Source organism: Ranitomeya imitator, chromosome 5 (assembly GCF_032444005.1).
Source record: "Ranitomeya imitator isolate aRanImi1 chromosome 5, aRanImi1.pri, whole genome shotgun sequence".
In the NCBI taxonomy this organism is placed as follows: Eukaryota; Metazoa; Chordata; class Amphibia; order Anura; family Dendrobatidae; genus Ranitomeya; species Ranitomeya imitator.
In genome coordinates, this window is record NC_091286.1 from 416,854,325 (window position 1) to 416,881,661 (window position 27,337).

General features: G+C 46.6%; 1 protein-coding gene across 1 annotated transcript in view; it reads right to left on the reverse strand.

The window, feature by feature from the left end:
• LOC138638068 (mucin-4-like) overlaps positions 1-27,337 on the reverse strand; it is a 305,885-nt gene that overhangs the window by 256,632 nt on the left and 21,916 nt on the right. Inside the window, exons 2-5 of the mRNA XM_069727051.1 lie at positions 13,108-13,290; positions 11,916-12,056; positions 11,707-11,835; positions 10,579-10,784 (exon numbers count right to left, since the gene is read on the reverse strand). Coding sequence (XP_069583152.1) covers positions 10,579-10,784; positions 11,707-11,835; positions 11,916-12,056; positions 13,108-13,234 — 603 coding nt within the window. The 5' untranslated portion in view covers positions 13,235-13,290. The remainder of the gene's footprint in view (positions 1-10,578; positions 10,785-11,706; positions 11,836-11,915; positions 12,057-13,107; positions 13,291-27,337) is intronic.

Consider the following 27,337-nt stretch of genomic DNA (forward strand, 5'->3'; position numbering starts at 1 on the left):
GATTCATGTCCATCGCTAACCGCAACGGCCGACATGAAATGAGGTCAGAAGACAGGCAGCGCTCACAGCGCATGGCCAAGGGATCACAAGAGCGCAGACTCCTGTACAGCAAATAACAACGCTCAGGAAGCTGCGCCCATGCACCAAGGTGTTATTTTGGACACCTGTGCTGCGTCTCCTTAAAAAGACAAGTCACGCCTCCACTACTGTTTGACAGTATAATGGGCTAAATAGTGTACGTGTTTTATTTAGCGTGTGCAAGGAGCAAAATTAATAGAGCAACCTTTTACTTGTGCAGCATTAATGCTGCACAAGGTGTGGCTCTTGTACCTTGCAACACCTGAGGGGGGGTTAAAGGTAACTTTTGAAATTGGTTCAACTAGGCTTCGGCCTACACTCTGCTCCTCTCCTCCTCCTGCTGACCCTGGGCTCTAACACCGCTAGTTTTTCACCGGAAGTGCTAGCTGCACAGAGAAAAACACCAGCCAATGTGTTAGTGGGGTTCAGCACCGCCAGCTGTTCCCCTGCTGTGTAGCCGGCATCGTGTCCAGCACAAGCCACGCTGGCACAACAGACCAAAAGCTGCCACCAGTGCAGGCTTCGGCCTACACTCTGCTCCTCTCCTCCTCCTGCTGCCCCTGGGTTATAACACCGCCAGTTGTAGCCTGGAAGTGCTAGCTGCACAGAGAAAAACACCAGCCAATGTGTTAGTTGGGTTCAGCACCGCCAGCTGTTCCCCTGCTGTGTAGCCGGCATCGTGTCCAGCACAAGCCACGCTGGCACAACAGACCAAAAGCTGCCACCAGTGCAGGCCTCAGCCTACACTTTGCTCCTCTCCTCCTCCTGCTGACCCTGGGCTCTAACACCGCCAGTTTTTGCCCGGACGTGCTAGCTGCACAGAGAAAAACACCAGTCAATGTGTCAGTGGGGTTCAGCACCGCCAGCTGTTCCCCTGCTGTGTAGCCGGCAACGTGACCTGCAAACGCCACGCAGGCACATGAACTGAAATTGAAGGAAGCCTGCCCCCCACCCCCAGGTGTTTCTATGTATAACAGCCACCTTGTACAGCAGTACTGCTGCATTTGTACAAGGTGGCTGACTTTTTCTACTTGCCCACGTGGAACTCAACACGTACAAAATGTGTCTCATTAGAGACCATTACAATGTCCCTGAGGTGTGACTTTCCTTTTTAATGACACGCAGCACCCCCATTGTTAGCGCTGCCCGTCTTCTGACATCATTGGTTGGCTGGCTGTGCCTGTGCATCCGCCCCGCCCGACACAACGCCCCTCGTTGTCTCATATATTTTGACTGCCAGGGTGTGATTGATGGGCACGAGCAGTGCATATCTTCGCCTGTCTTCACTCCCCTCCTTCCGCCTTCTTCAGACTGTGCGGCCTCATGGCCGTGGCAAACGATAAGGGATCAGCTGAGGCCGCCCAGTCTGAAGCAGGTGTAAGGACATGTGTGAGCGGCGAACATATTTACTGCACAAGGCCACGAATCCCAGCACCGCAGTGTGACTTTGTGAAAAGGCACTGTGGGTCTGGGATTTATGGCCATCGTTAACCGCACCGGCCAACATGAAATGAGGTCATAAGACGGGCAGCGCTAACAGGGTATTGCCAAGGGATAACACAAGAGCGCAGACTACTGTACTGCAAATAACGCTCAGGAATCTGCGCCCAGCACCTAGGTGTAAATTTTGACACCTGTGCTGCGTCTTCTTAAAAAGACAAGTCACGCCTCCACTACTGTTTGACAGTATAATGGGATAAATAGTGTACGTGTTTTATTCAGTGTGTGCAAGGAGCAAAATTAAGAGAGCAACCTTTTACTTGTGCAGCATTAATGCTGCACAAGGTGTGGCTCTTTTACCTTGCAACACCTGAGGGGGGGTTAAAGGTTACCTTTGAAATTGGTTCAACTAGGCTTCGGCCTACACTCTGCTCCTCTCCTCCTCCTGCTGACCCTGGGCTCTAACACTGCTAGTATTTGCCCGGAAATGCGAGCTGCACAGAGAAAAACACCAGCCAATGTGTTAGTGGGGTTCAGCACCGCCAGCTGTTCCTCTGCTGTGTAGCCGGCATCGTGTCCAGCACAAGCCACGCTGGCACAACCGACAAAAGCTGCCACCAGTGCAGGCTTCGGCCTACACTCTGCTCCTCTCCTCCTCCTGCTGCCCCTGGGCTCAAACACTGCTAGTTTTTGCCCGGAAGTGCTAGCTGCACAGAGAAAAACACCAGCCAATGTGTTAGTGGGGTTCAGCACCGCCAGCTGTTCCCCTGCTGTGTAGCTGGCAACGTGACCTGCAAACGCCACGCAGGCACATGAACTGAAATTGAAGGAAGCCTGCCCCCCACCCCCAGGTGTTTCTATGTATAACAGCCACCTTGTACAGCAGTACTGCTGCATTTGTACAAGGTGGCTGACTTTTTCTACTTGCCCACGTGGAACTCAACACGTACAAAATGTGTCTCATTGAGACCATTCCACTGTCCCTGAGGTGTGACTTTCCTTTGTAATGATACGCAGCACCCCCCTTGGTAGCGCTTCCCGTCTTCTGACATCATTGGTTGGCTGGCTGCGCCTGTGCGTTCGCCCTGCCTGAAACAATGCTCCTCGTTGTCTTACTTATTTTGACTGCGAGGGTGTGATTGATGGGCACAAGCAGTGCATATGTTCGCCTGTCTTTACTCATCTCCTTCCGCCTTCTTCATACTGTGCAGCCTCATGGCCGCGGCATGCGAGAAGGGATCAGCAGAGGCCGCCCAGTCTGAAGCAGGTGTAAGGACGTGTGTGAGCGGCGAAAATATTTACTGCTCAAGGCCACGAATCCCAGCACCGCAGTGTGACTTTATGAAAAGGCACTGTGGGTCTGGGATTTATGGCCATCGTTAACCGCACCGGCCAACATGAAATGAGGTCATAAGACGGGCAGCGCTAACAGGGCATTGCCAAGGGATAACACAAGAGCGCAGACTCCTGTACAGCAAATAACAAAGCTCAGGGAGCTGCGCCAAGCACCAAGGCGTTATTTGGGACACCTGTGCTGCGTCTCCTTAAAAAGACAAGTCACGCCTCCACTACAGTTTGACTGTAGAATGGGCTAAATTGTGTACGTCTTTCATTCAGCGTGTGCAAGTAGAAAAATTTATAGAGCAACCTTTGACTTGTGCAGCATTAATACTGCACAAGGTGTGTCTCTTGTACTTTGTAACACCTGAGGGGGGGTTAAAGGTTTCCTTTGAAATTGGTTCAACTAGGCTTCGGCCTACACTCTGCTCCTCTCCTCCTCCTGCTGCCCCTGCGCTCTAACACCGCTAGTTTTTGCCCGGAAGTGCTAGCTGCACAGAGAAAAACACCCGCCATTGTGTCAATGGGGTTCAGCAACGCCAGCTGTTCCCCCACTGTGTGGCCGGCAAAGTGTCCTGCAAACGCAACGCAGACACAAAGCTGCCTCCAGTGCAGGCTTCGGCCTACACTCTGCTCCCCCTGCTTACCCTTTGCTCCAACACGGCTAGTTGGGGCTCTAGGAAGACAATCTTTAATAGGCAACGCATCCGGGTTCCAGCACCACCAGCTGGTTCTCGGCAGTGTTTTTGTCACGGGTACTCCCTCGTGCCCAGCCTGGTTCCAGCACCGTCAGCTGTTTCCGGGTAGTGTCAAGCTCACTGAGACGCCTATGCTTGCCCCGTCGTGTTGTGGTCGGGTTAGCCAACTCCAGGGTGCCTCCAGTTTAGGAGCTTCCTATGTGGGCTGCATGAATTGGTAGTCAAGGCTGGTTCTGTAGTGCCAGTAGGCCAAGCTCCCCCTGTAGGACTGTTGGGGTTCGGTAACTGCGGCTGCCTCGCCGCCTAGCTGTTCTCTCCTCTCCTGTGGACCTTGTGGTCCACCACCTGGTTCCAGCACCGTCAGCTGGTTCCAGGCCGAGCCTTTGGCTTAGGTGCCTCCTCCTGGGTATCCGAGTTCCGCCAACATCAAGCGGTCCTTGGTAGTGCTTTTAAGTGCAGGCACCTACAGCTTAGTAACCGGGTTCCAGCACCATCAGCTGGTCCTCGGTCGTGCCATTGGCTCTTGCACACTGGGGCAACGCCTCCGGGTTCCAGCACCGCCAGCTGGTTCTCGGCAGTGTTTTTGTCATGGGTACTCCCTCGTGCCCAGCCTGGTTCCAGCACCGTCAGCTGTTTCCGGGTACTGTCAAACTCACTGAGACACCTATGCGTTGCCCCGTCGTGTTGCGGTCGAGTTAGCCAACTCCAGGGTGCCTCCAGTTTAGGAGCTTCCTATGTGGGCTGCGTGAATTGGTAGTCAAGGCTGGTTCTGTAGTGCCAGTAGGCCAAGCTCCCCCTGTAGGACTGTTGGGGTTCGGTAACTGTGGCTGCCTCGCGGCCTAGCTGTTCTCTCCTCTCCTGTGGACCTTGTGGTCCACCACCTGGTTCCAGCTCCGTCAGCTGGTTCCGGGCTGAGCCTTTGGCTTAGGTGCCTCCTCCTGGGTATCCGAGTTCCGCCAACGCATGGCGGTCCTTGGTAGTGCTTTTAAGCGCAGGCACCTACAGCTTAGTAACCGGGTTCCAGCACCGTCAGCTGGTCCTCGGTCGTGCCATTGGCTCTTGCACACTGGGGCAACGCATCCGGGTTCCAGCACCGCCAGCTGGTTCTCGGCAGTGTTTTTGTCACAGGTACTCCCTCGTGCCCAGCCTGGTTCCAGCACCGTCAGCTGTTTCCGGGTACTGTCAAACTCACTGAGACACCTATGCGTTGCCCCGTCATGTTGCGGTCGAGTTAGCCAACTCCAGGGTGCCTCCAGTTTAGGAGCTTCCTATGTGGGCTGCGTGAATTGGTAGTCAAGGCTGGTTCTGTAGTGCCAGTAGGCCAAGCTCCCCCTGTAGGACTGTTGGGGTTCGGTAACTGTGGCTGCCTCGCGGCCTAGCTGCTCTCTCCTCTCCTGTGGACCTTGTGGTCCACCACCTGGTTCCAGCACCGTCAGCTGGTTCCGGGCCGAGCCTTTGGCTTAGGTGCCTCCTCCTGGGTATCCGAGTTCCACCAATGTCAGGCGGTCCTTGGTAGTGCTTTTAAGCGCGGGCACCTACAGCTTAGTAACCGGGTTCCAGCACCGTCAGCTGGTCCTCGGTCGTGCCATTGGCTCTTGCACACTGGGGCAACGCCTCCGGGTTCCAGCACCGCCAGCTGGTTCTCGGCAGTGTTTTTGTCATGGGTACTCCCTCGTGCCCAGCCTGGTTCCAGCACCGTCAGCTGTTTCCGGGTACTGTCAAACTCACTGAGACACCTATGCGTTGCCCCGTCGTGTTGCGGTCGAGTTAGCCAACTCCAGGGTGCCTCCAGTTTAGGAGCTTCCTATGTGGGCTGCGTGAATTGGTAGTCAAGGCTGGTTCTGTAGTGCCAGTAGGCCAAGCTCCCCCTGTAGGACTGTTGGGGTTCGGTAACTGTGGCTGCCTCGCGGCCTAGCTGTTCTCTCCTCTCCTGTGGACCTTGTGGTCCACCACCTGGTTCCAGCTCCGTCAGCTGGTTCCGGGCTGAGCCTTTGGCTTAGGTGCCTCCTCCTGGGTATCCGAGTTCCGCCAACGCATGGCGGTCCTTGGTAGTGCTTTTAAGCGCAGGCACCTACAGCTTAGTAACCGGGTTCCAGCACCGTCAGCTGGTCCTCGGTCGTGCCATTGGCTCTTGCACACTGGGGCAACGCCTCCGGGTTCCAGCACCGCCAGCTGGTTCTCGGCAGTGTTTTTGTCATGGGTACTCCCTCGTGCCCAGCCTGGTTCCAGCACCGTCAGCTGTTTCCGGGTACTGTCAAACTCACTGAGACACCTATGCGTTGCCCCGTCGTGTTGCGGTCGAGTTAGCCAACTCCAGGGTGCCTCCAGTTTAGGAGCTTCCTATGTGGGCTGCGTGAATTGGTAGTCAAGGCTGGTTCTGTAGTGCCAGTAGGCCAAGCTCCCCCTGTAGGACTGTTGGGGTTCGGTAACTGTGGCTGCCTCGCGGCCTAGCTGTTCTCTCCTCTCCTGTGGACCTTGTGGTCCACCACCTGGTTCCAGCTCCGTCAGCTGGTTCCGGGCTGAGCCTTTGGCTTAGGTGCCTCCTCCTGGGTATCCGAGTTCCGCCAACGCATGGCGGTCCTTGGTAGTGCTTTTAAGCGCAGGCACCTACAGCTTAGTAACCGGGTTCCAGCACCGTCAGCTGGTCCTCGGTCGTGCCATTGGCTCTTGCACACTGGGGCAACGCATCCGGGTTCCAGCACCGCCAGCTGGTTTTTGGCAGTGTTTTTGTCACAGGTACTCCCTCGTGCCCAGCCTGGTTCCAGCACCGTCAGCTGTTTCCGGGTACTGTCAAACTCACTGAGACACCTATGCGTTGCCCCGTCATGTTGCGGTCGAGTTAGCCAACTCCAGGGTGCCTCCAGTTTAGGAGCTTCCTATGTGGGCTGCGTGAATTGGTAGTCAAGGCTGGTTCTGTAGTGCCAGTAGGCCAAGCTCCCCCTGTAGGACTGTTGGGGTTCGGTAACTGTGGCTGCCTCGCGGCCTAGCTGCTCTCTCCTCTCCTGTGGACCTTGTGGTCCACCACCTGGTTCCAGCACCGTCAGCTGGTTCCGGGCCGAGCCTTTGGCTTAGGTGCCTCCTCCTGGGTATCCGAGTTCCACCAATGTCAGGCGGTCCTTGGTAGTGCTTTTAAGCGCGGGCACCTACAGCTTAGTAACCGGGTTCCAGCACCGTCAGCTGGTCCTCGGTCGTGCCATTGGTTCTTGCACACTGGGGCGACGCATCCGGGTTCCAGCACCGCCAGCTGGTTCTCGGCAGTGTTTTTGTCACGGGTACTCCCTCGTGCCCAGCCTGGTTCCAGCACCGTCAGCTGTTTCCGGGTAGTGTCAAGCTCACTGAGACGCCTATGCTTGCCCCGTCGTGTTGCGGTCGGGTTAGCCAACTCCAGGGTGCCTCCAGTTTAGGAGCTTCCTATGTGGGCTGCATGAATTGGTAGTCAAGGCTGGTTCTGTAGTGCCAGTAGGCCAAGCTCCCCCTGTAGGACTGTTGGGGTTCGGTAACTGCAGCTGCCTCGCGGCATAGCTGTTCTCTCCTCTCCTGTGGACCTTCGGGTCCACCACCTGGTTCCAGCACCGTCAGCTGGTTCTGGGCCGAGCCTTTGGCTTAGGTGCCTCCTCCTGGGTATCCGAGTTCCGCCAACATCAGGCGGTCCTCGGTAGTGCTTTTAAGCGCAGGCACCTACAGCTTAGTAACCGGGTTCCAGCACCGTCAGCTGGTCCTCGGTCGTGCCATTGGCTCTTGCACACTGGGGCAGCGCTTCCGGGTTCCAGCACCGCCAGCTGGTTCTCGGCAGTGTTTTTGTCACGGGTACTCCCTCGTGCCCAGCCTGGTTCCAGCACCGTCAGCTGTTTCCGGGTACTGTCAAACTCACTGAGACACCTATGCGTTGCCCCGTCGTGTTGCGGTCGAGTTAGCCAACTCCAGGGTGCCTCCAGTTTAGGAGCTTCCTATGTGGGCTGCGTGAATTGGTAGTCAAGGCTGGTTCTGTAGTGCCAGTAGGCCAAGCTCCCCCTGTAGGACTGTTGGGGTTCGGTAACTGCGGCTGCCTCGCGGCCTAGCTGTTCTCTCCTCTCCTGTGGACCTTCGGGTCCACCACCTGGTTCCAGCACCGTCAGCTGGTTCTCGGCAGTGTCTTTTGCTCTTGTACCTTCTGCTCCCCATCCTGGTTCCAGTACCATCAGCTGGTTCCGGGCAGAGCCTTTGGCTTAGGTGCCTCCTTCTGGGTATCCAAGTTCCACCAACGTCAGGTGGTCCTTGGTAGTGCTTTCAGGCACAGGTACCTCCTGCTTAGTAACCGGGTTCCAGTAACGTCAGCTGGTCCTCGGTAGTTCCATTGGCTCTTGGACCTTCGGCTACCCATCCGGGTTCCAGTACCGTCAGCTGGTTCTCGGCAGTGTCTTTTGCTCTTGTACCTTCTGCTCCCCATCCTGGTTCCAGTAACTTCAGCTGGTTCCGGGCAGAGCCTTTGGCTTAGGTGCCTCCTTCTGGGTATCCGAGTTCCGCCAACGTCAGGCGGTCCTTGGTAGTGCTTTTTAGCACGGGTACCTCCTGCTTAGTAACCGGGTTCCAGTAACGTCAGCTGGTCCTCGGTAGTTCCATAGGCTCTTGAACCTTCGGGTAGCCATCCGAGTTCCAGTTCCATCAGCTGGTTCTTGGCATTTTCTCAGCCTTCTTGTACCTTCTGCTACATTTCCAAGTTGAAGACCCTAAAGTCGACGACCCGGAAGACCACCCCGATGACGACGACGACGGCGGAGACGACGACGGCGTAGACGACGACCCTGGAGACGACGACCCTGGAGACGACGACATGGAAGACCGAGAAGCAGAAGAACAAGAGGCTGCAGAACAAAGAGCAGAAGAACATTAAGCATAACACTTAATATCAGAGCAAAAGATATTATCTAAATTATATGCAGAAGAAGACTAAGCAGTGTATGGGGGTGAGTCCGTTCCTCCTCGTGGTGCCCCTGGATAAAGCCTGATGCTGCAGGCCAAACTGAACGCGGACAAATATAACTTTTGTGACTGGCAGAACGGAAGGTGTAATCTTCCAACTTTTATAGATAACAACTACGGGAATGCCTGTCACAAATGAGAATATGATGAAGAAGTAGAATAGGAAGAATAATAACAGTTGAATAAAATGAATATGAAGAATGTAATAAAAAAAAAATAGGTAGAAGATGAAGAAGAAGATGAATAAGGTGAAGAAGAAGTTGATGTCAAAGATGCTGATGATGATGAAGATGAAAGTGTGGGAAAAGTAAAAAAAAAGAAGGGGAAGGGCGTGGAATAGTGAAACATCAATATCTGACAAAATAAAAAAAATATTTACATAGTCAATATCTTTGTCACTCCGAACGTCTTTAAAAAAAAAAAAACATGCTATTCTATTTGATTGGGCTAAACCTCTATGACTTTAATGTCTCCGCCACCTCCCCAAATACATCCTGCATTATTCTTAGTTGTTTTCCTTCATGTAGAATGAACCTACAAGGAAAGAAAGGGTTTATTTTAATTCCGATATTTTGGTCCCATTGACTTGCATTGGGATCGGGTATCGGTATCGGCGATATCCGATATTTTTTGAATATCGGCCGATCCAATCCGATACCGATACTTTCCGATATCGGAAGGTATCGCTCAACACTAGTGGGAAATGTTATTTATGAATTTTTGTGACATATCTCTCTGATTTAAGGGCATAAAAATTCAAATTTCAAAAATTACAAAATTTTCAAAATTTTTGCCAAATTTCCATTGTTTTCACAAATAAACGTAAGTGATATCGAAGAAATTTTACCAGTATCACAAAGTACAATATGTCTCGAGAAAAGATTCTCAGGATCATCGGGATCCGTTGAAGCATTCCAGAGTTATTACCTCATAATGGGGCAGTGGTCAGAGTTGAAAAAAATGGCCTGGTAAGGAGGTTGAAAACAGGCTTTGGGGTGAAGGGGTTAACTGTTCATAATAATAGTAATTTAGACCAGGGGTGCCCAAACTTTTACATGCCACTGTATGTGAAACATATACGATGCAACCAACAATAGGTGTGGGCAATAGTTAAAGTGAGAGATTAGCTAATAAATTCACATGGAATTGAATTCTATTCGAATTTTACAAAAACTGCATTCGTCAAAATGTAGATTTTTGTGATTTGCTTCCTCATAAACTCAGCAAAATTATGTCTATTGGCCGCCATTTTTCTGAGCTGAAAAAGGCCATCAAAATGTAAAGAAAAAAATCTTATACTCATTTCTCCTGCCTTCGTGCTCCACACCGCCACATGAACATTCCTTGATGCATCTTCAGATTGGCATCAGCTTAGGTGAAATCCCAGGACCTCAACCGCTAGGCTGAGGCTTCTTGGTTTGCTAGGTCTGGGAGCTTTCTGTGCTTGCACTAGAATAGATCGTAGACCACGCCAGGATGTATGATGTCACTGCATATGCCACAACCTTCGTGGGTGCATGTGGGAACCCTCCTACCAAACCCAGCAGCCTGGGCCAGTCAACCAATGCTGGGGGATTTCACCACTGCCAACACTGATCCGAAGATGCAATGAGGACCAAACAGCTGGCAGTGGATAGCGGAGTAGCCGGACAGGTCAGCAGTGAGGTAATTTTTAAAATTTTTGTTCCAGATTATGTTTATTATGCTCTAGGGATGGGAGAGCCCCCAGAGTATAATAAAATACATTATATTCTCAGAGAACTTCTTTGCAAATCGAATTTGCAGAGAATAATCTTGTGGTTTTCAGCAATATTTTTGCACTAATATCATCTTAATTGTGCAAGAAATTCCTAAATTTTGTGCAAAGCCAAAAATTGTTGCAAATCGATTGATATATTTGTAACACGTTAGTAAGTCACTAAATAAAAGGTATTTATGCCAAAATACGTATGGAAATGCAATGATGAATTTGGCCCAATCTCTAGACTGACGTTACAGGGACTGTTAAATGACTCAGTACAGAATTTTACCTACCATTTGTCAATATAATTACACTGATACTCACTTTAACACTAGCATTGCTTGATGTGTATTGCACTGCAAAGGCCTGGAAGTTGGTGGCATTCGCTGGTTCAGTCTGCACTGTACGACCTTGTAGAGCTAAAGAAATTTCTGAGTCCGATGCATTAAGGAGAAGAAAATCTCCAAGTCCATTGAATGTGTAGGTTAACCCATCTAGAGTCATAATGTGAGGATCTCCAAACATCCCCCCTGTAACAAAGAATTAATAAATTGTTTAGACTTCACTAATGTACCGTATTTAATGCTGATGAAAGCTACCATAGTTTTTACAGAATTCTTTATAAAGTTCTTTATAATAAAATGTACGGTATGTACTTTTTAAGCTGGATAGTCAATAAAAGTTTTTTTTTACAATGATTTAAAAAAAAAAGTAAAATTGCCCCAAATTGTAAAATAACACATATATTTTTTTTTACAATTCTTCTCCATTCCCTCACTGCCGCTGTTTAGGTTCCCTACTTCATAATACACCTGTGTGTTGGTTTTCTATGATAGTGAGCCATCCAACCACAGGCCAAAAACATGACATCTATGGTTACATCACTAGAGTAGTCTGTGACCGCATGACCAACTCCTTCCATGTGGTTTATATGAGTGATATGAGTCCATAAAAAAATGGACTACATTGTTATTCAATGTTGCAGTGCAGATGAGTGATTTTTTTTATCACGGACCAAATCTGTGTGTTAAAAAAAAATCGCAGCATGCTCGAGTGGCTTTTGTAAATGGGGTGAGACTCATCCATTCAAGCCTGTATGTGCCCTCCTCAAATAACGTACACATACAGCATCCGATTTTCATGGATACATTGGAAAGCATAAATCGTCTTGTAAGTTATTAATGCCTGCTGCTGTAAAAAAATGGATTGCTTACAGATTGCACACAATTGAGAAAAAATATCATCCAAGTTTTCTGCATGGAACTCAAAAGATTTTTTATAAGATTATGTGAACCTGGCCTACAGTGAGAGAAAAGTGAGCAATTAAAAAGTGTAGGCAAGCATATTAAGAAATGAATCCTTATCTACTGTTATTTCATAATTGCTTTTATCACAGATGACCAGCATGTAAATTATACACTACCTTATGTAATGTTATGGTTTATCTCTTACCTGGCCTTGGTGGCCTGTAGTCTAGACAGGTAATTGGTGGTCTCTTCTGCTTGTACATAGTGCAGAACTGAGGATCATCTACATCATTGCAGCACCAGTCGTATGCCTGAAGCTCTGCATCTTGTACATCTAGGAGATAAAACATATTCATTTCATTGCATCTTTCTTACAAGTAGAGTTGTTGATTTATAATAAATCTTCTCACTCACTATTGCTCGATGAATGAAAAGTCCATGTCCGCTCCTGGAAACCCTCCAAGAATTGATTTTTGCGGTAGTATACACATCTCACACCTGCATTGTGCCAGTTAGGAGACGTGCTGCGGAAAAGTTTGATGTAGTCTGACTCGCCTAAAGGTAAATGATATATATAAAAGAAATAATTGCAAAATACAAATAGATTGCAAATAGAAAATAAGCTGCCACAGAAATCTGCAGATGATTACTGCTGTGGTTTGGTATGTGCCTTTGGTCCTCTAAAGATCAATGCACCTAATTTTTGACTCTTTAGTGCATAATTTGAGGCAATAATGAAGATTTTGGGAAATCCACAACAGATGAACATCGCCACATACTGTATATTACAATAATACTGATAATAAGAAGATGAATTATAAAAAGAATATCAAAGAAAATTAATATAATAAAACTAATACAAAACAGTTAATTTTTGATTAGCAATGCTGCTAATTTTTACTCATTATTTCCCTGTCTGCTTAGATTCGACTGAATGCAAAAATTTGAGGAAGATTAGATTCAATTGTTCCTTACACGGGTTGCAAGTAAAAGATATGCATAAGATATTATTGCAAATACAAATAGATTGCAGAATAAATGAAGCTTTATTACAAGCTGCAGTAGAAATCTACAGAAAAATTTGAGATTTCTACTGTTAATAAATGGATTTTAGGGCAATAAACACTCTGTCAACTAAAAATATAATTTCAAATGAGTGGCTTGTAGACACGCAATCTGGCCCACAGACTCCGCTCCATAAAACTCAGAGCTTGTATAGTCATAAAACAGCAGTAACTATGAGCCCACAGAGATAAAAAAAGCTTATTTTGAGTCCTTATAAATAGCTTTTTCCATTCTATCCTCTCTAAGCTTAGTTTCAATTTTGACTTAAGACAATAATCTGAGTAAGGTGAGACACAATGGTACAGTATATTAGGATGTGCCACCTGACAATCCCCAAAAAAATGGCATACTGCTCATTGGCCACTTTATGAAAAATAAAATATGTTTGTCATCATGAGCTAGATTCTCATCTCGAAAACAATGTGTCAATGTGTTAACAACAGTATATTGGAGGACAGCAGCCTAGCAGTAGTTGCCATGAATGTCCCCATTTCTGTTTAGATGAACCACATTTATAAGGAATAAGGCTCAGGGTCTTTACCTGCTTTTGTTTGTCTGTAGCGGGAATCAGCCTGCGCCTGCTGGAATAAACAAGGGCATGACAGCAAACCAGAATTCCATTGTGAGGGATTTTCATGTTGATCGTTGAACCAATTGAGACATTTCATACGACTGTTCTCCACTGTGGAATTATTCAGTTGGTAAATCCAGAGTCCTCTCCTGTCTGCAAAAGTAAAAAAGGAAATAATGCAGCAGTAGATTTAGAACAATTTACCGAAACAACAAACAGAATCTCTACATTTAAAACATATTAAAATTTGAGTCCTCAGTCCTCATTTAAAAAAAAATCATTACTTTGCTTGTCGTCACCAGTAAATTACTTTTTTTAGACAAATGATTGCAATTGTTAAAGCAAAGAGCTTGCAAGCTTGTACTCCCTTCATAGGATACTGGCCAACTTTGTTATATTCCAGCAGAGGCAGGCAACCTAAGCAACCATAGAATTAAGTATCCCTCCATTTTTGAGAAAGGAAGGATTTTTCATAATTAAATTGCAAAGATGCTTTTTTTGGAAGCACTTGGAAATTTTAACCATTTATAAAGATTAGACAAACCCTTTAATAAGTTTGTTAAATTTATACATGTCCAAGGAGCTGAGAACAATTTTATGCCAGCAAAGCCCGCAAGATGAGATGGCCCCTGCTATTTAGATTTGTATTGGTAAAATAGCCAGCTTACCACAGATTCACGCCTTGCAAAGCTTAAGTAAGGATGGTCCGGCTCAACGAATGTATATTGAAATGTATTCAATGCTTTATTTCAAAATGCTTAAAACAGGTATAACAAATACATAAAAAAATCCATACTACCAAAGCATTTCTGGCATCGAGTGCCCTTACTCATGGTGTAAGGAAAAAAGGAATACTATTGAATTAAAATACCTTCTGGTTCCAATTTACACATAGTTGGGCTAATTGGTCTTCATTCAAGTATTTAAATTTGCATAAGGCACACATTTGATATAGCAGTAGAAATAAATCATGAGCACATTCAAATAGTATTGGAACTGTAGAAGGTAACATCAATAACATTGATATGACAACACAACACATTATAATATAAATAACGTGTTTAGTTAGATGGGAGAAAAATACATAAGATAATCAAGAAAAGAAAAATCAACCAAAGGAGCAATAAAAACACTTAACCGCCCCCTAAAAATTTGGAGTTAAAATAAATAAACATATTTGGAATTGTAGCATTTGTTAATGTACAATCCATCAAAATATAAAATAAATTATTCTGATCATTATACTGCGTAACGAGAAGAAAAAATAATCAAACAGCCAGAATTAAAGTTTTTTGGTGTATGTGTAAGCAGTTTGCAAGGTGCAGTGACGCAAGAAAGGCAGAGCAAGGGTTAACAATTTAATTTAACAGGGAAGGTACTCCTCGCAGGGAGATAAACAGTTAAATAGATAATGAAGGAAAGGGATACAATGACAATGCAGCAACAGTTCACTTAATAAACTTATGGTGTCCTTGGTTTCCTCAGCCGCAGATGATCTGGTGAGGGTTGTAGTTCCAGCAACGGCAGATGAAATGTCCTCAGAGGAGGCTCCACAGTTCATGGTCCGATGGGGGTAGTAGTGCCGGCAACGTCCAGTGTGGAATCCTCCGATGGGGTCGATAATAATGATCCGTCTTCTGGCGGCAGCATGTGGTCACAGGTTTTGCCCGCTGAGCCCTTAGTCCATTTAACTGTGGGGCAAAAGAGTGAAGTTCTTCGCAAGGTTCCTCTTGGCACATGTCTCTGTGAGCAGCTGTCATCACCTGAATGGCTACTCTGCATGGCCCTGCTCCTCTGTGTCCCAAATTACACCTGGATGCCCGCTCTGTAATTCTCTGCCCGGAACGCACTGCTCTGTGTATCACCTGATACCAGAAAGTCTATCACTCAGTAAGTCTCTCATGCAGCCATGCTGGATTTGTGCTCTGTGGCCCTTATCTCTGCTGCGTGGCCTGTCACTGCTCACTGCGCAGGTCCTCACTTACTGTCCCATTCGAGCACTCAGGAGACCTCTGCCATAGTACGTCACTGTGCTGTCTGTCACTTTGCGGAGCACGCCAGCTTCGGCTCACGCTGCTGGCGGGAAACTGACTGTTTCTTTGCACGCTTTCTCCTCACTGCCAGGCTTTGTCACGGGGCGTGACTCTTCCTGGATCATGGGGCCTGTCCTGTCCCCTATTCTTTCCTCTGGGCAACATTGGATGCAGCCTCAGCAGTTCTGGACCCAGCATGATGCAGGCACCTGCTGCCCAGTCTTCCTCCTTACACCCCCTCTCCTATAGCTTGCCACTCTATGGACGAGGACTTTTTGTGCCCCTTTATGTTCTTTGGAGGTGGGCCAGATGCCCACAGTTTTCTCATCCATTTCTGCCTCTCCTGCACTATGTTTTGCCAAAGAAAATTGTTCTGTGTATATTGCATGGGCGGAACTCCAGCATGGTCACACTGTGTACTTTGAGGCACGTCTTAAATTTTCTCATCAGGAGTACTCAGAACTTCAGGTATCTCATACAGACTTTCGACATCTGGCTCTTCTCCATGGCATTCAATGTCCTCCTCCACTAAGCCATCTGACTGCACACTAGGTGTGAGCCCTACCTCCACCTCTTCACTGGGGCTGCCATCATCTTCAACTTTCTTGGTGCACTCCAGCTCCACCCAATTCACCTCCATGCTCCTGAGTAACACAGACATCTCGCTGAAGGCAGATGACGCCTTCTCCCTCTCTTCTCAGTGTCCGATGCCATGGCTCTGCGTTGCTCTGGGTGAGGCTTCTCTCCGCACATCATACCATTTCTTCCAGGTGTAGCATTCTCTCCAGTGAGCACAACCTTTGGAAGGGTGAGCGAATCTTCGTCATAGGCTGTCTCGTGTAGGGCAACTCCTTGACATGTGTTCCGTTTTTCCAACACTCACTTGTGAGCCTGTCTGGTAGGTGCTTTGGTCTGGATCGTCGTCCTCCAGGAGAGGCATATCCCCTCTATAATCGCTCTTCACCCCAGTATATAGGATTAAATTCTGGGGCTGCTGCTGGAGTTTCTCTTACGCTCTGTATCTCTCCTCTAATTTCTCTTATCTCTTGCCGTGAGTTACCCCAGGGAATGGGACTCCAAAGCCGCAGCAAGGGCTTCCTTTAGGCTCCCTATTTCTGCCCTCATTTTTGCATTTCCTGACATAATTCATGGGACCATTCTGACTCTGCTGCGATCAGGGTAGATGCTTCATGGATCCGGACCATCCCTGCCAAGGCCGCGGTCCTCTGCTCCTGTTCCCTTATGCATGCTTTGATCCCAATTTCTAAGAAAGTCATACGCGGCCTAATACGCAGGCACTCCTGCAAAGCTCGTTTAAGCAGCATGTCTCTGACGCCTGCTAAGAACTGGTCTCTCAATATCACGGGACCCCACTCCAATTACCACCACATCACCCCGGCGGGTGATTTGCGCTTGTTTCTCCTGCAGCACATTAATGTACTGGTCATTTGCAGTTCCCCAACATCAGTGGGATCTTTATGCATTTATGCATTATGCATTGGCCATCGTGTTTCGTTCATGAGGGGGGCAGAACATAGGCAGGTCCACAATAAAATTCATCCCAACCATCTCCCAGGAGATATCTGCAATGGGTAAGGGATGAAGCAAGCCTGCGGGTCTCTGCCTAGAAAGCCGATTCCTTCCACACGAGACCCAAACTTGAACACCTTACATCACGCACCATCTGAGGCCACCAATAAAACCTTGTCTGAAGCTCAGTGGTCCTCTTGATGCCAAAATGCCCACCCAGCTTAGAAGCGTGTGCCCAAGATAGTACCTCCGGCTGCAAGTTAGGTGGTACATAGAATTTGACTGGAGGCACCTGCTCTAGCACCACTGGTGCCACCATTCAGAGATTCTCTGAAAGGACAATTAGCCCTGGCTCATCCACATCCTTGGATGAGACTACAGAATGTGACAGGGCATCAGCAAGTAAATTCTTCTCCCCAGACAGAAAATGGATAGTGAAATTAAATCTGAAGAAGAATAAGGACCAACTGGCCTGGCGAGAATTCAGCCATTGAGCCATCTGCAAGTAGGTTCTTGTGATCCGTGAAAACCTTGAAGGGGTGCCGAGCCCCCTCAAGAAGGTGTCTCCACTCCGAGAAGGCCAATTTCGTGGCCAATAACTCCCTGTCCCCGATAGAATAATTCCTCTCCGCCAGTGAGAAGGTCTTGGAATAATAGAAACAAGGATGTTTCCGACAGTGAGTATCCTTCTGGTACAGGACTGCTCCTGCATCAACGGAAGAGGCATCCACTTCCAGGATAAAAGGCTTATCCACATTGGACCGGTGTAGCACTGGCGTCCTAGCAAAGTGGGACTTTAGGGAAGTAAAGACCTTAGAAAACTCCTCGGACCACTGCTTAGGGTTAGCTCCCTTCTTGGTGAGGGCTACCAATGGAGCTGCTAGGGTAGAAAAGTGAGGAATGAACTGTTGGTAATAGTTGATAAAACCCATGAAGAGCTGCACTGCTTTAAGGGAATGTGGATCCTGCCAGTTCATCACTGACTCTAGCTTGTTGGGGTTCATTGCCAAGCCCTCAGAAGAAATACTATACCCTAGAAATTGTAGAGACTCCTGCTCAAACACACACTTTTCCAATTTTGCAAAAAGGGAATTGGTGTGTAAGAGCTCGAAGACCCTACAGACATTTTTTTGGTGAGTGTCAAGATCTGTAGAGTAGATAAGGATGTCATCCAGATACACCACTACAGATGTGGATAACAGCTCCCTAAAGATGTCATTAATGAAATCCTGGAAGACTGTGGGAGCATTACAGAGACCAAATGGCATCACTAAATACTCATAATGATTGTACCGAGTATTAAATGCAGTCTTCCATTCGTACTCTTCTCTTATGCGATTTAAATTATAGGCCCCATGCAGATCCAATTTAGTGAAAATCTTAGCCTATCGAAGAGCTCGGAGATGAGTTGCAAATGGTATTTAATTTTGGTGGTAATGGCGTTCAAACCTCTATAATCTATGCAATTACAAAGTTCTCTGCTCTTCTTCTGGACAAAGAAGAACCCAGCCCCCGCAGGAAACACTGACTTCCTAATAACCCCTGTCACCAGGTTCTCCTTGATATACTCTGATATAGCCTTACTCTCCGGGAGAGACAATGGGTAAACATGCCCCAGAGGAGGCTCTGCCCCCGGAATGAGGTCTATAGGGCAATCATAGGGGCAATGGGGAGGAAGAGTCTCCACAGCCTTCTTTGAGAACACATCTATATATTGCCAATAGTGCCTAGGAAGAGAGGTTAGGTCTGAAGGAATCTCAGACAACCCAACCTGAACGTGGAGCCTAAGACACTGCCCCTTGTATGACTTACTCCATCCCAATATGCTCCCAGTTGCCCAATCTTTTTGAGGTTGACGAGTACCTCATCAATACCCTCAGGGATGACCAACAAGGATATTATCTCCTGATGTTTTGAAGACAATGTGTGTGTAAGAGGGATGGTTTGATGAGTGATTTGGGTGGACAGGGCAGACCCATTAACCACCCGAATGAGGATTGGCATCGGGAGTATTACTAATGGTATTGTGTGCCATTGAGCGAAGATGGAAGACAGAAAGTTGCCCTCAACCCCGGAATCCACGCAAGCCTCACTGATGCGAGTGGTTTACAGTCACCAATAAAGTGGAAGACAGTCACCTTAAAGGTTAATTTGGATGACACATCTGCCGTGTCTAGTGAGCCTCCTCCTATAACCACTAGACACGGTCGTTTCCCTGCCACCTGGGACATTTGTTGGCATTATGACTTGCCTGTCCACAAAAAAAGCAGATTGACTGTGAACGAACAGAACGTGACCTTCATTCCGCTCAAAATACTTCCTTGGCCTCCACTGGCTCGGTGGTCAGAGCCTGAGACTCCAAAGGATTGGTGACATTTTTAGCCAACTGAATCCTTTGTCTACACTGCGCTCGCTCCAATCTTAGTTCAACATGCCCAAGATCGATGCGAGTGGACACCTTTATCAAGTCCTCCAGTGTAGTGGGAATCTCCCTATTGGACAGGGCGTCTATTATGTGGTTAGCAATACCCCGCCAGAACATGGGAACCAAGACTTTATTTGGCCACTCCAGCTCGGACAATAAAGTTTGAAACTGGATGGCAAATTGGCTAACCAAGGAAGTGCCCTGTGTTAGCACCAGTAGTTGGAGCATGTTTTCATGAGTCACTTGAGGACCCTGAAAGACCTGTTTCAGAGCACCCAGAAAACGAGAGGCGCTCTGAATCAGCTGGTTATAACGCTCCCACAGCAGCGTAGCTCACTCCAACACCTGCCCGTCAATAGAGATACCACAAATCCCACTTTGGCCTGTTCAGACAGGAAACTTGAGGCCAGCACCTCCAACTGAATAGCGCACTGGTTCACTTTTCCACTGCAAGCCTTGCTATCCCCCGAGAACCTATCAGGGGTGGGACACGTGGAAAAGACGGGACTGGCATTGCAGCAGCGTCCCTGGTAGTGGCCTCATTGGCAGCTTTTGTCACAACTGTGGTAAAATCCACTGCTGAAGTTGTCCGCTCAAGAGTGGACAACCTGCCCTCCAGCTGCTGGATGTACCGCTGAAGAAGCTACTCTGCCATTGATAGCCAGACCCTGGCGCTAGTGTACTGTTAGGGTTGGCGGATCACACTAAATATAAATTATGATTAAATGCAATCACAACCCATGGTCTGCTGTGCAGAGATGGTAAACTGCAGCTAGTGAACAATGGCAGAGCAAGTCTGCGAGCAAGCACCTTAAAAATACTGAGTTAAATGTCAATCAATGAGAACAGAGTGCAAAGTAACTAGCTCTCTTTCTCCACAGAGCGGTACTGTACCAAAGGGCTCTTTAAGCTGAGCTCTGTTACTCCACAGAGCAGTACTGTACAAGAGAGCACTTAGATCTATACCCTGTTGGATGGCACAGGAGTAAAACAACAATGACGCTAGTTGGGGGCCCTATAGTAACCCCCAGGTCTAGGCTGGTGATTGTGCTTGCTCTGAAACTCAGCTGTGCTAACCGCCCACATTACCGGAGTCAGATGCTATGTCAAGTGGAAGTTCCCACCCTACACTGCCTGCCTAGATACTCAATCGCCTTGCTGAAAGCAGCACACGTGCACACAGAGTGGTAGCGTATCCACTCACACACATAACACGGAGGACCTTTTATATGTTCAGGTCATGTCCAGTGGGAAAGGACCTTGCTTGTGGACCAATCTGGAGCTGCCACATGTTAGAAGTCAAGTTCCCGCTGCTACACAGGGGAATCTCGAGCCATGTCCGCTGCGGTCTCCCTTTCTACATCAGCCGCAGTTGAGCCTGCTCAACGGAGACGTCGGTCCCAGCGTCTCACTCGGTCTGATACTGTGCAAAGGATTACTGCTGCCTTTCCAGGCTCTGCTGTTGTAGCCTGCACTGGTCAGAGGAGAGCAGGCTTTTCTGGGACTAAGTCCTGCTTTGCACACACTGAGCATGCCCAGGTAAAACCTCTCATTGAAGTTCAGGGGTCACATGCTCAGGTATTGGTGAGGAGTTTGCATGTATGTGTTCAGGGACCCGGCTGAAATAAGCCCCTATAATACCGGCACCTCCGGTGAGGAGTGTTTGTGTGTTTTTCTGGGTGCGTGACCACTGACTGTCATCAGCTCAGCTGTTAGCTGTGTTCCTCTGTGACACTAACAGGGCACAGCATCTTATTTCAAGCGACTCTGTTGAGTTAACAGAGTTCGCATATACCGTCATATAGCGCCGCCATTTGCCAGCAGCAGGTTCCTCTCCTGCACGGTGGACCCCGAGTTGCGAACGCACCTATTTATATATATACTTGGTGTGTTCTGCCAACCCTAACACCACATCACCTGAGCAGCTGACAACCGACCACCAATGAGATTTCAACAAATCATGTGCATGCTCAGTAGGGTGATTTCTGGACTTAGCCTCCAGAGCGTCTGTTTGCCGCTGCTTATCGCTGGTCACCATAGACTTGGCAGGAATGCCAGCAGTAACCAAGCGAACAGCACAAGCCTGAGCAAAATGCTGGGACCAACGTCTTTGTTCAGCCACACCCACTGCAACCGAAGCAGGATGGGAGACCGCAGAGGCAGAAAAGGCTTGAGATCTACCCCGTGTAGCGGGAGAATCCCGGTGCCTAACACAGGGCATGTTAATTAGAGGTGCAGCTCAGTATTAACCCTGTGAGGGAAAAACAAGTTTAAACAGAATGAGTCCCATAGAGTCAATGGAAATCAGTTGGATCTGATATTACAAAAAAGAAAACAAAGCAAAGCAAAAAAACAAACAAAAAGAATATTACATTGTGAGAACAACATTAGCTATATTGGAAGTCCTGATGAGTATTTAAGCCATTGGGACTACGTGTGTGTAGTTTGAATTTTCAAAATGTTTCACGGTTCAACACCTTTCTTCTCACATCGCCTACCCTTGCGAGTCTGTAGACCTTCTCAATACCTAAAAATTTTAGTGAACTAATATCCCCTTTATGAACCTGTTCAAAATGCGATGAATGGCGACGAATGCGCTTTGTGAGTGGTCCCACTGTTCATCCGACATATTGTACCATACAACTGGTTCACTCCACGAGGTAGAAAACACCCATACTATTACAATTAATAAAACTTTTGATATGAAAATGTTCCTGTGTGACCATAGAGGTAAATTGTGTTTTTTTTTATTATCAGCATAAAGACATGCCTTACATGGGACATGACCACATCTATAGAATCCCTTGACAGAGCCAGGTAGATTTACTAGGCAATTTAGATGATTGAAAGTAGCTAGAACATAATAGATTTTGCAGAATGGGAGGGTTTATTTTAAATCAAACTGAGTTTAGAATTTATTAGAATCACCGCTAGCTTCATTAAGAATTGGTAAGAAGTTCTTAATAATATTAATGATATCAGAAAATTGCAGAAGTAATTGTTCCCCTATAAGTAATTATTCTACAGAGCCTAAAACAATGACTAATAGATTGACTCAAAGGTCGGTGTCCCACTTGCAATTGCAATGCGAAAAACTCGCGGGAGTCTCTCTCCTCAATACCCGGCACTGCCACTTGCACTCGGGATCGGAGTGTGCGGCTGCATATATTTCTATGAAAAATATTAGTATTACTTGACTATATATTTGACTTCACTATGCTTTTTGACAAATTTATGTGAACCAATTGTGGCTGATCTTTGGTGTTACAATATCTCCTGAGTATACCAGTACCCCAAGGGCGGTTGAAAAATTTCTTGATGCACTGTGCAAAGCTCAGAAGGGAATAAATGCCATATTGGAGTTTAGGTTTTGCCGAAATGGTTTTGGGGTGACACGTCACATTGGCAGAGATAGGTGCCAGAACAGCATAACTCCTCCATAAGTGACTCCATGTTACAAACCACACTCCCATTAAATGCATCTAGCTGTGCAGTGAGCATGTTGACACCACATGTGCCTCATAGAGTTGTATACCATTGGGTTGGTGTTTTAGATCCAAGTTTATTTTTTACAATAACTAGTAAGAAAAAGAAACGCAACAGGAGGGATTCTTTAAAGGGAAAAAGCTATACTTGGGTACTGCTCTTATTAGGGCAGGAGTCAATGCAAAGGGTACGACAGGGCAGATTGAGGAATGTTTCGACCCACATGGCTGTAACCTTGATGCCAGTCTGTATATGAATTAGGTGAGATCCACACATTTTCTTCTTTTCATTTCACTTTTATTGCACAAGGGCATTTATGTATTTGTCAATTTGTCCAACTATATATATAATCGTCTAAGGGGCACTTCCATTTGTTTGTCTGCCTGTCTGTTTGTCTGTCTGTCACGGAAATCCCAAGTTGCTGATTGGTCGCGGCCAGCCGGCCGCGACCAATCAGCGACAGGCACAGTTCGGCCGCGAAATGGCCGCTCCCTACTCCCCTGCAGTCAGTGCCCCCTCCATACTCCCCCCACTCCGCGCCCGGCACCCACATAGCATTTTAGCAGTCTGTTAAACCAACTGCGTTACACCGCGGCATAACCCGGTGTAGCGCAGTCTGTTAACGCTGCTATTAACCCTGTGTGACAAACTTTTTACTATTGATGCTGCAGATGCACCATCAATAGTAAAAAGATATAATGTTAAAAAAATAAAAAAATTAAAAATGGTGCTACTCTCACCTTCCGCCATCCACCAATGCGTGCGAGCGGCGAGGCTGACGCCAGCTTCCATTCCCAGAGATGCATTGCTAAATTACCCAGATCACTTAGCGGTTTCGCGAGACCGCTAAGTCATCTGGGTAATTTCGCAATGCATCACTGGGAACGGAAGCTGGCGGCAGCCTTGCACGCATCGGGACAACTTCGGTGGACATCGGAGGGTGAGTATATAACTATTTTTTATTTTAATTCTTTTTTTTAACAGAGATATGGTGCCCACACTGCTGTATACTACGTGGGCTGTGTTATATACTGCGTGACTGATATATACTACGTGGGCAGTGTTATATACTGCGTGGGCTGTGTTATTTACTGCGTGGACTGTGTTATATACTATGTGGCTGCTATATACTATGTGGCTGCTACATACTATGTGGCTGCTAAATACTGCGTGGCTGTGCTGTATACTACGTGGCTCTGCTTTATACTATGTGGCTCTGCTATATACTATGCGGCTGTCTGTGTTATATAGTATGTGGGCTGTGTTATATACTACGTGGCTGTGCTATATACCACATGGGATGTGTTATACACTGTGTAGGCTGTGCTATATACTACGTTGGCTGTGCTATATATTACGTGGCTGTGCTATATACTACGTGGCTGCTATATACTACGTAGCTGTGCTATATACTACGTGTCTGTGCTATATACTATGTGGCTGTGCTATATACTACATGGGATGTGTTATACACTGTGTAGGCTGTGCTATATACTACGTGGGCTGTGCTATATATTACGTGGCTGTGCTATATACTACATGGCTGCTATATACTACGTAGCTGTGCTATATACTACGTGTCTGTGCTATATACTATGTGGCTGTGCTATATACTACATGGCTGTGCTATATACTACGTGGCTGTTCTATATACTATGTGGTTGTGTTATATACTACATGTACTATATCCTGCACCCCAAACCCCTGACATCCAGCGCCCCGAACCCCCGACATCCTGCGACCAATCAGCGACAAATGCAGTCCAGCCACGAAATGACGCGGGATTGAAACCACGCTTCGCTGATTGGTCACGCTTGGCCGGCCGCAACCAATCAGCGATATTGGCTCGGTACACCACTTCAGTCATTGGTCGTGCCCAGCTATATGCGACCAATCAGCGATATTGGCGCGGGATTTAAACACTGCTTCAGTGATTGGTAGCTCATGGCCAGCCGCGACCAATCAGTGATATTGGCGCGGTATTTAAACAATGCTTCGGTCATTGGTCGTGCCCGGCCGGCCGCAACCAATCCGCGACAGGCACAGTCCGGCCGCGAATTGGCGCCAGATTTGAACCACGTTTCGCTGATCGGCCAACCGCCGCGATCAATCAGCGATATTGGCTCGGAATTTAATCCCCACTCACAGCGCGACGTACATGCATACATGCATATTCTAGAATACCCGATGCGTTAGAATCGGGCCACCATCTAGTTCATAAATATTCAGGTATCAGTGTATCTAATATGTATCTTGCTGACAGCTTATCACTTATTATGGAGAGATTACCATGTGTTTAGTGTAAATGACTGTATCCTGACATTATCAGGGGCCCTTTTGGACATTTTTCCGCTTTGTCAGATATAATAAGTTCTTTAAATTACATAAATAAAAGTTACTTTTTAAAGTATCCTCTTACCTACTAAAATAGGTATATATATTTGGGCTAGGGGCACAAAATTGAAAAGTTTGAAAATTGCTAGATTTTCAAAAAAAATTTGCCACATTTTCAATATTTTCCTAAATAAACGCAAATTATATGACCAAAATTCATCACTGTTATGAAGTACAATTTGGGAGGAAAAATAATTTCAGAATCGCTGGGAAATGTAGCATTCCAGAATTATTACCTCATAAAATGGTCAGAATTGTAAAGCTTGGCCTGGTTAGAAAGGTGAAAAGAGGCTTGGTGGTGAAGGGGTTATGTATATTATTCATATTATATTTTTTTGTTATCTCGTGTTGATGTTATTGATGTTACCTGCTGTTAATAGAATGAATGTACACAGACATAACATCAGAACGGGCGTTATGAACACAGTCTCTCTAGGCATTTTTCAATGAAACACAATAGCAATTAGAAACTATCCATCATTGAACAGATACCAGAAAATGTGCAAAACCGTCTACAATAGGGAATCCTACTGGAAATACATGGAGTAATTTTCCATCAAATCATTACCAATTAATTTGTGTTGGTTTTTATGGATCTAAAGATTCATGTTAAGGATGAATTGTTAAGGTTGTGTTCATTATCTGGGGATGTACAGTATACATGTATCTCTTTTTTTCACAGGTACATTTGTTGGAAATGGTTAATGCTACCTATGTGAATGATATTCAAAATTAATTGATTACATAATGATCACCTAAATGTCCTAACATCTGATTTGTCAGCAGACACCCAAGGGTCTATATAATGGCCTTGAGTCATTGTGTATGGTACATATGTTTTGTGCCTATTGAAGGAGCAGGTCCTACTCCAAAACTTGTAGTAATAAAATTAAAACAATATTTTTTTAAAATTATTTTTGCCTCATAATTGGACACCGATGACTGTGGGCAGCGCTTCATGCACCACCTGAAAATCTAACTTTTCATGATTTGATTCTATCACCATCTCAAATTTGTGATAAATGCATACATAAATACTTTAATGTAGACCAATTATCCCTTCCAGGGGCGCAACTACAACAGCGACAGGGGGTGCAATCACACCTGGGCCCTGGAGCCTATGGGGCCTTAAAAGTTCCTTTGGCCTATAGAAAAAGACTATTGCTATTAAAGATTTAAAATATTTGAGGTCCCCGTTGGAGCTTTCACATCAGGGCCCATGAGTTTCAAGTTACGCCACTGATCCCATCCATATGTTAATTGTAACCAGAAGACATTTTAAAATAAAAGTATTCCTTTTTTCCCTACTCCATGATTAAGGGCACTTGATGCCAGATACCTATTAGTGGTTTGGATTTTTACTGATTTGCTGTACCTGTGTTAAACATTTTGGAATTAGTCATTAAATAAATGTTAATATACATTAATTTAGCAAGTCCATTTTTGGAGGGAATTACAAGGCATGCCAGGAGAGTGGCAAGGATCTGAATATTTGTGATTTTTTTATATACTGTATATATGCATACACTGCACCATGGATTTAATGCATTTTTTACAAGCTGTTTCTGGGTGGCTTCATTTTGTTTATACATTTTCATTATACATATTTTAATATGTGTTCTAATTACAATGGAAAAGCAAAATATGACATAATGAATGACACATCAAGAAAAATGAAAAAATAAATGACACAAAAAATCATACTGTTCACTAGGGTTGAGCGAAACGGGTCGTTCATTTTCAAAAGTCGCCGACTTTTGGCAAAGTAGGGTTTCATGAAACCCGTTCCAACCCCTGTGCGGGGTCGGCCATGCGGTACGTGACTTTCGCGCCAAAGTCGCGTTTCAATGACGCGAAAAGCGCCATTTCTCAGCCAATGAAGGTAAATGCAGAGTGTGGGCAGCGTGATGACATAGGTCCTGGTCCCCACCATCTTAGAGAAGGGCATTGCAGTGATTGGCTTGCTGTCTGCGGCGTCACAGGGGCTATAAAGGGGCGTTCCCGCCGACCGCCATGTTACTGCTGCTGATCTAAGCTTAGGGAGAGGTTGCTGCCGCTTCGTCAGAAGCAGGGATAGCGTTAGGCAGGGTCCATTAACCACCAAACCGCTTGTGCTGTAGCGATTTGCACTGTCCAACACCACCTTCGGTGTGCAGGGACTGTGGAAGCTACATTTTTTTTTTTTCCTCAGTGCTGTAGCTCATTGGGCTGCCCTAGAAGGCTCCCTGATAGCTGCATTGCTGTGTGTACACCGCTGTGCAAACCAACTGCTTTTTTCAAAGCACAAATCCTCTTGTTCCTTCCTTTCTGCACAGCTATCTTGTTTGTTTGT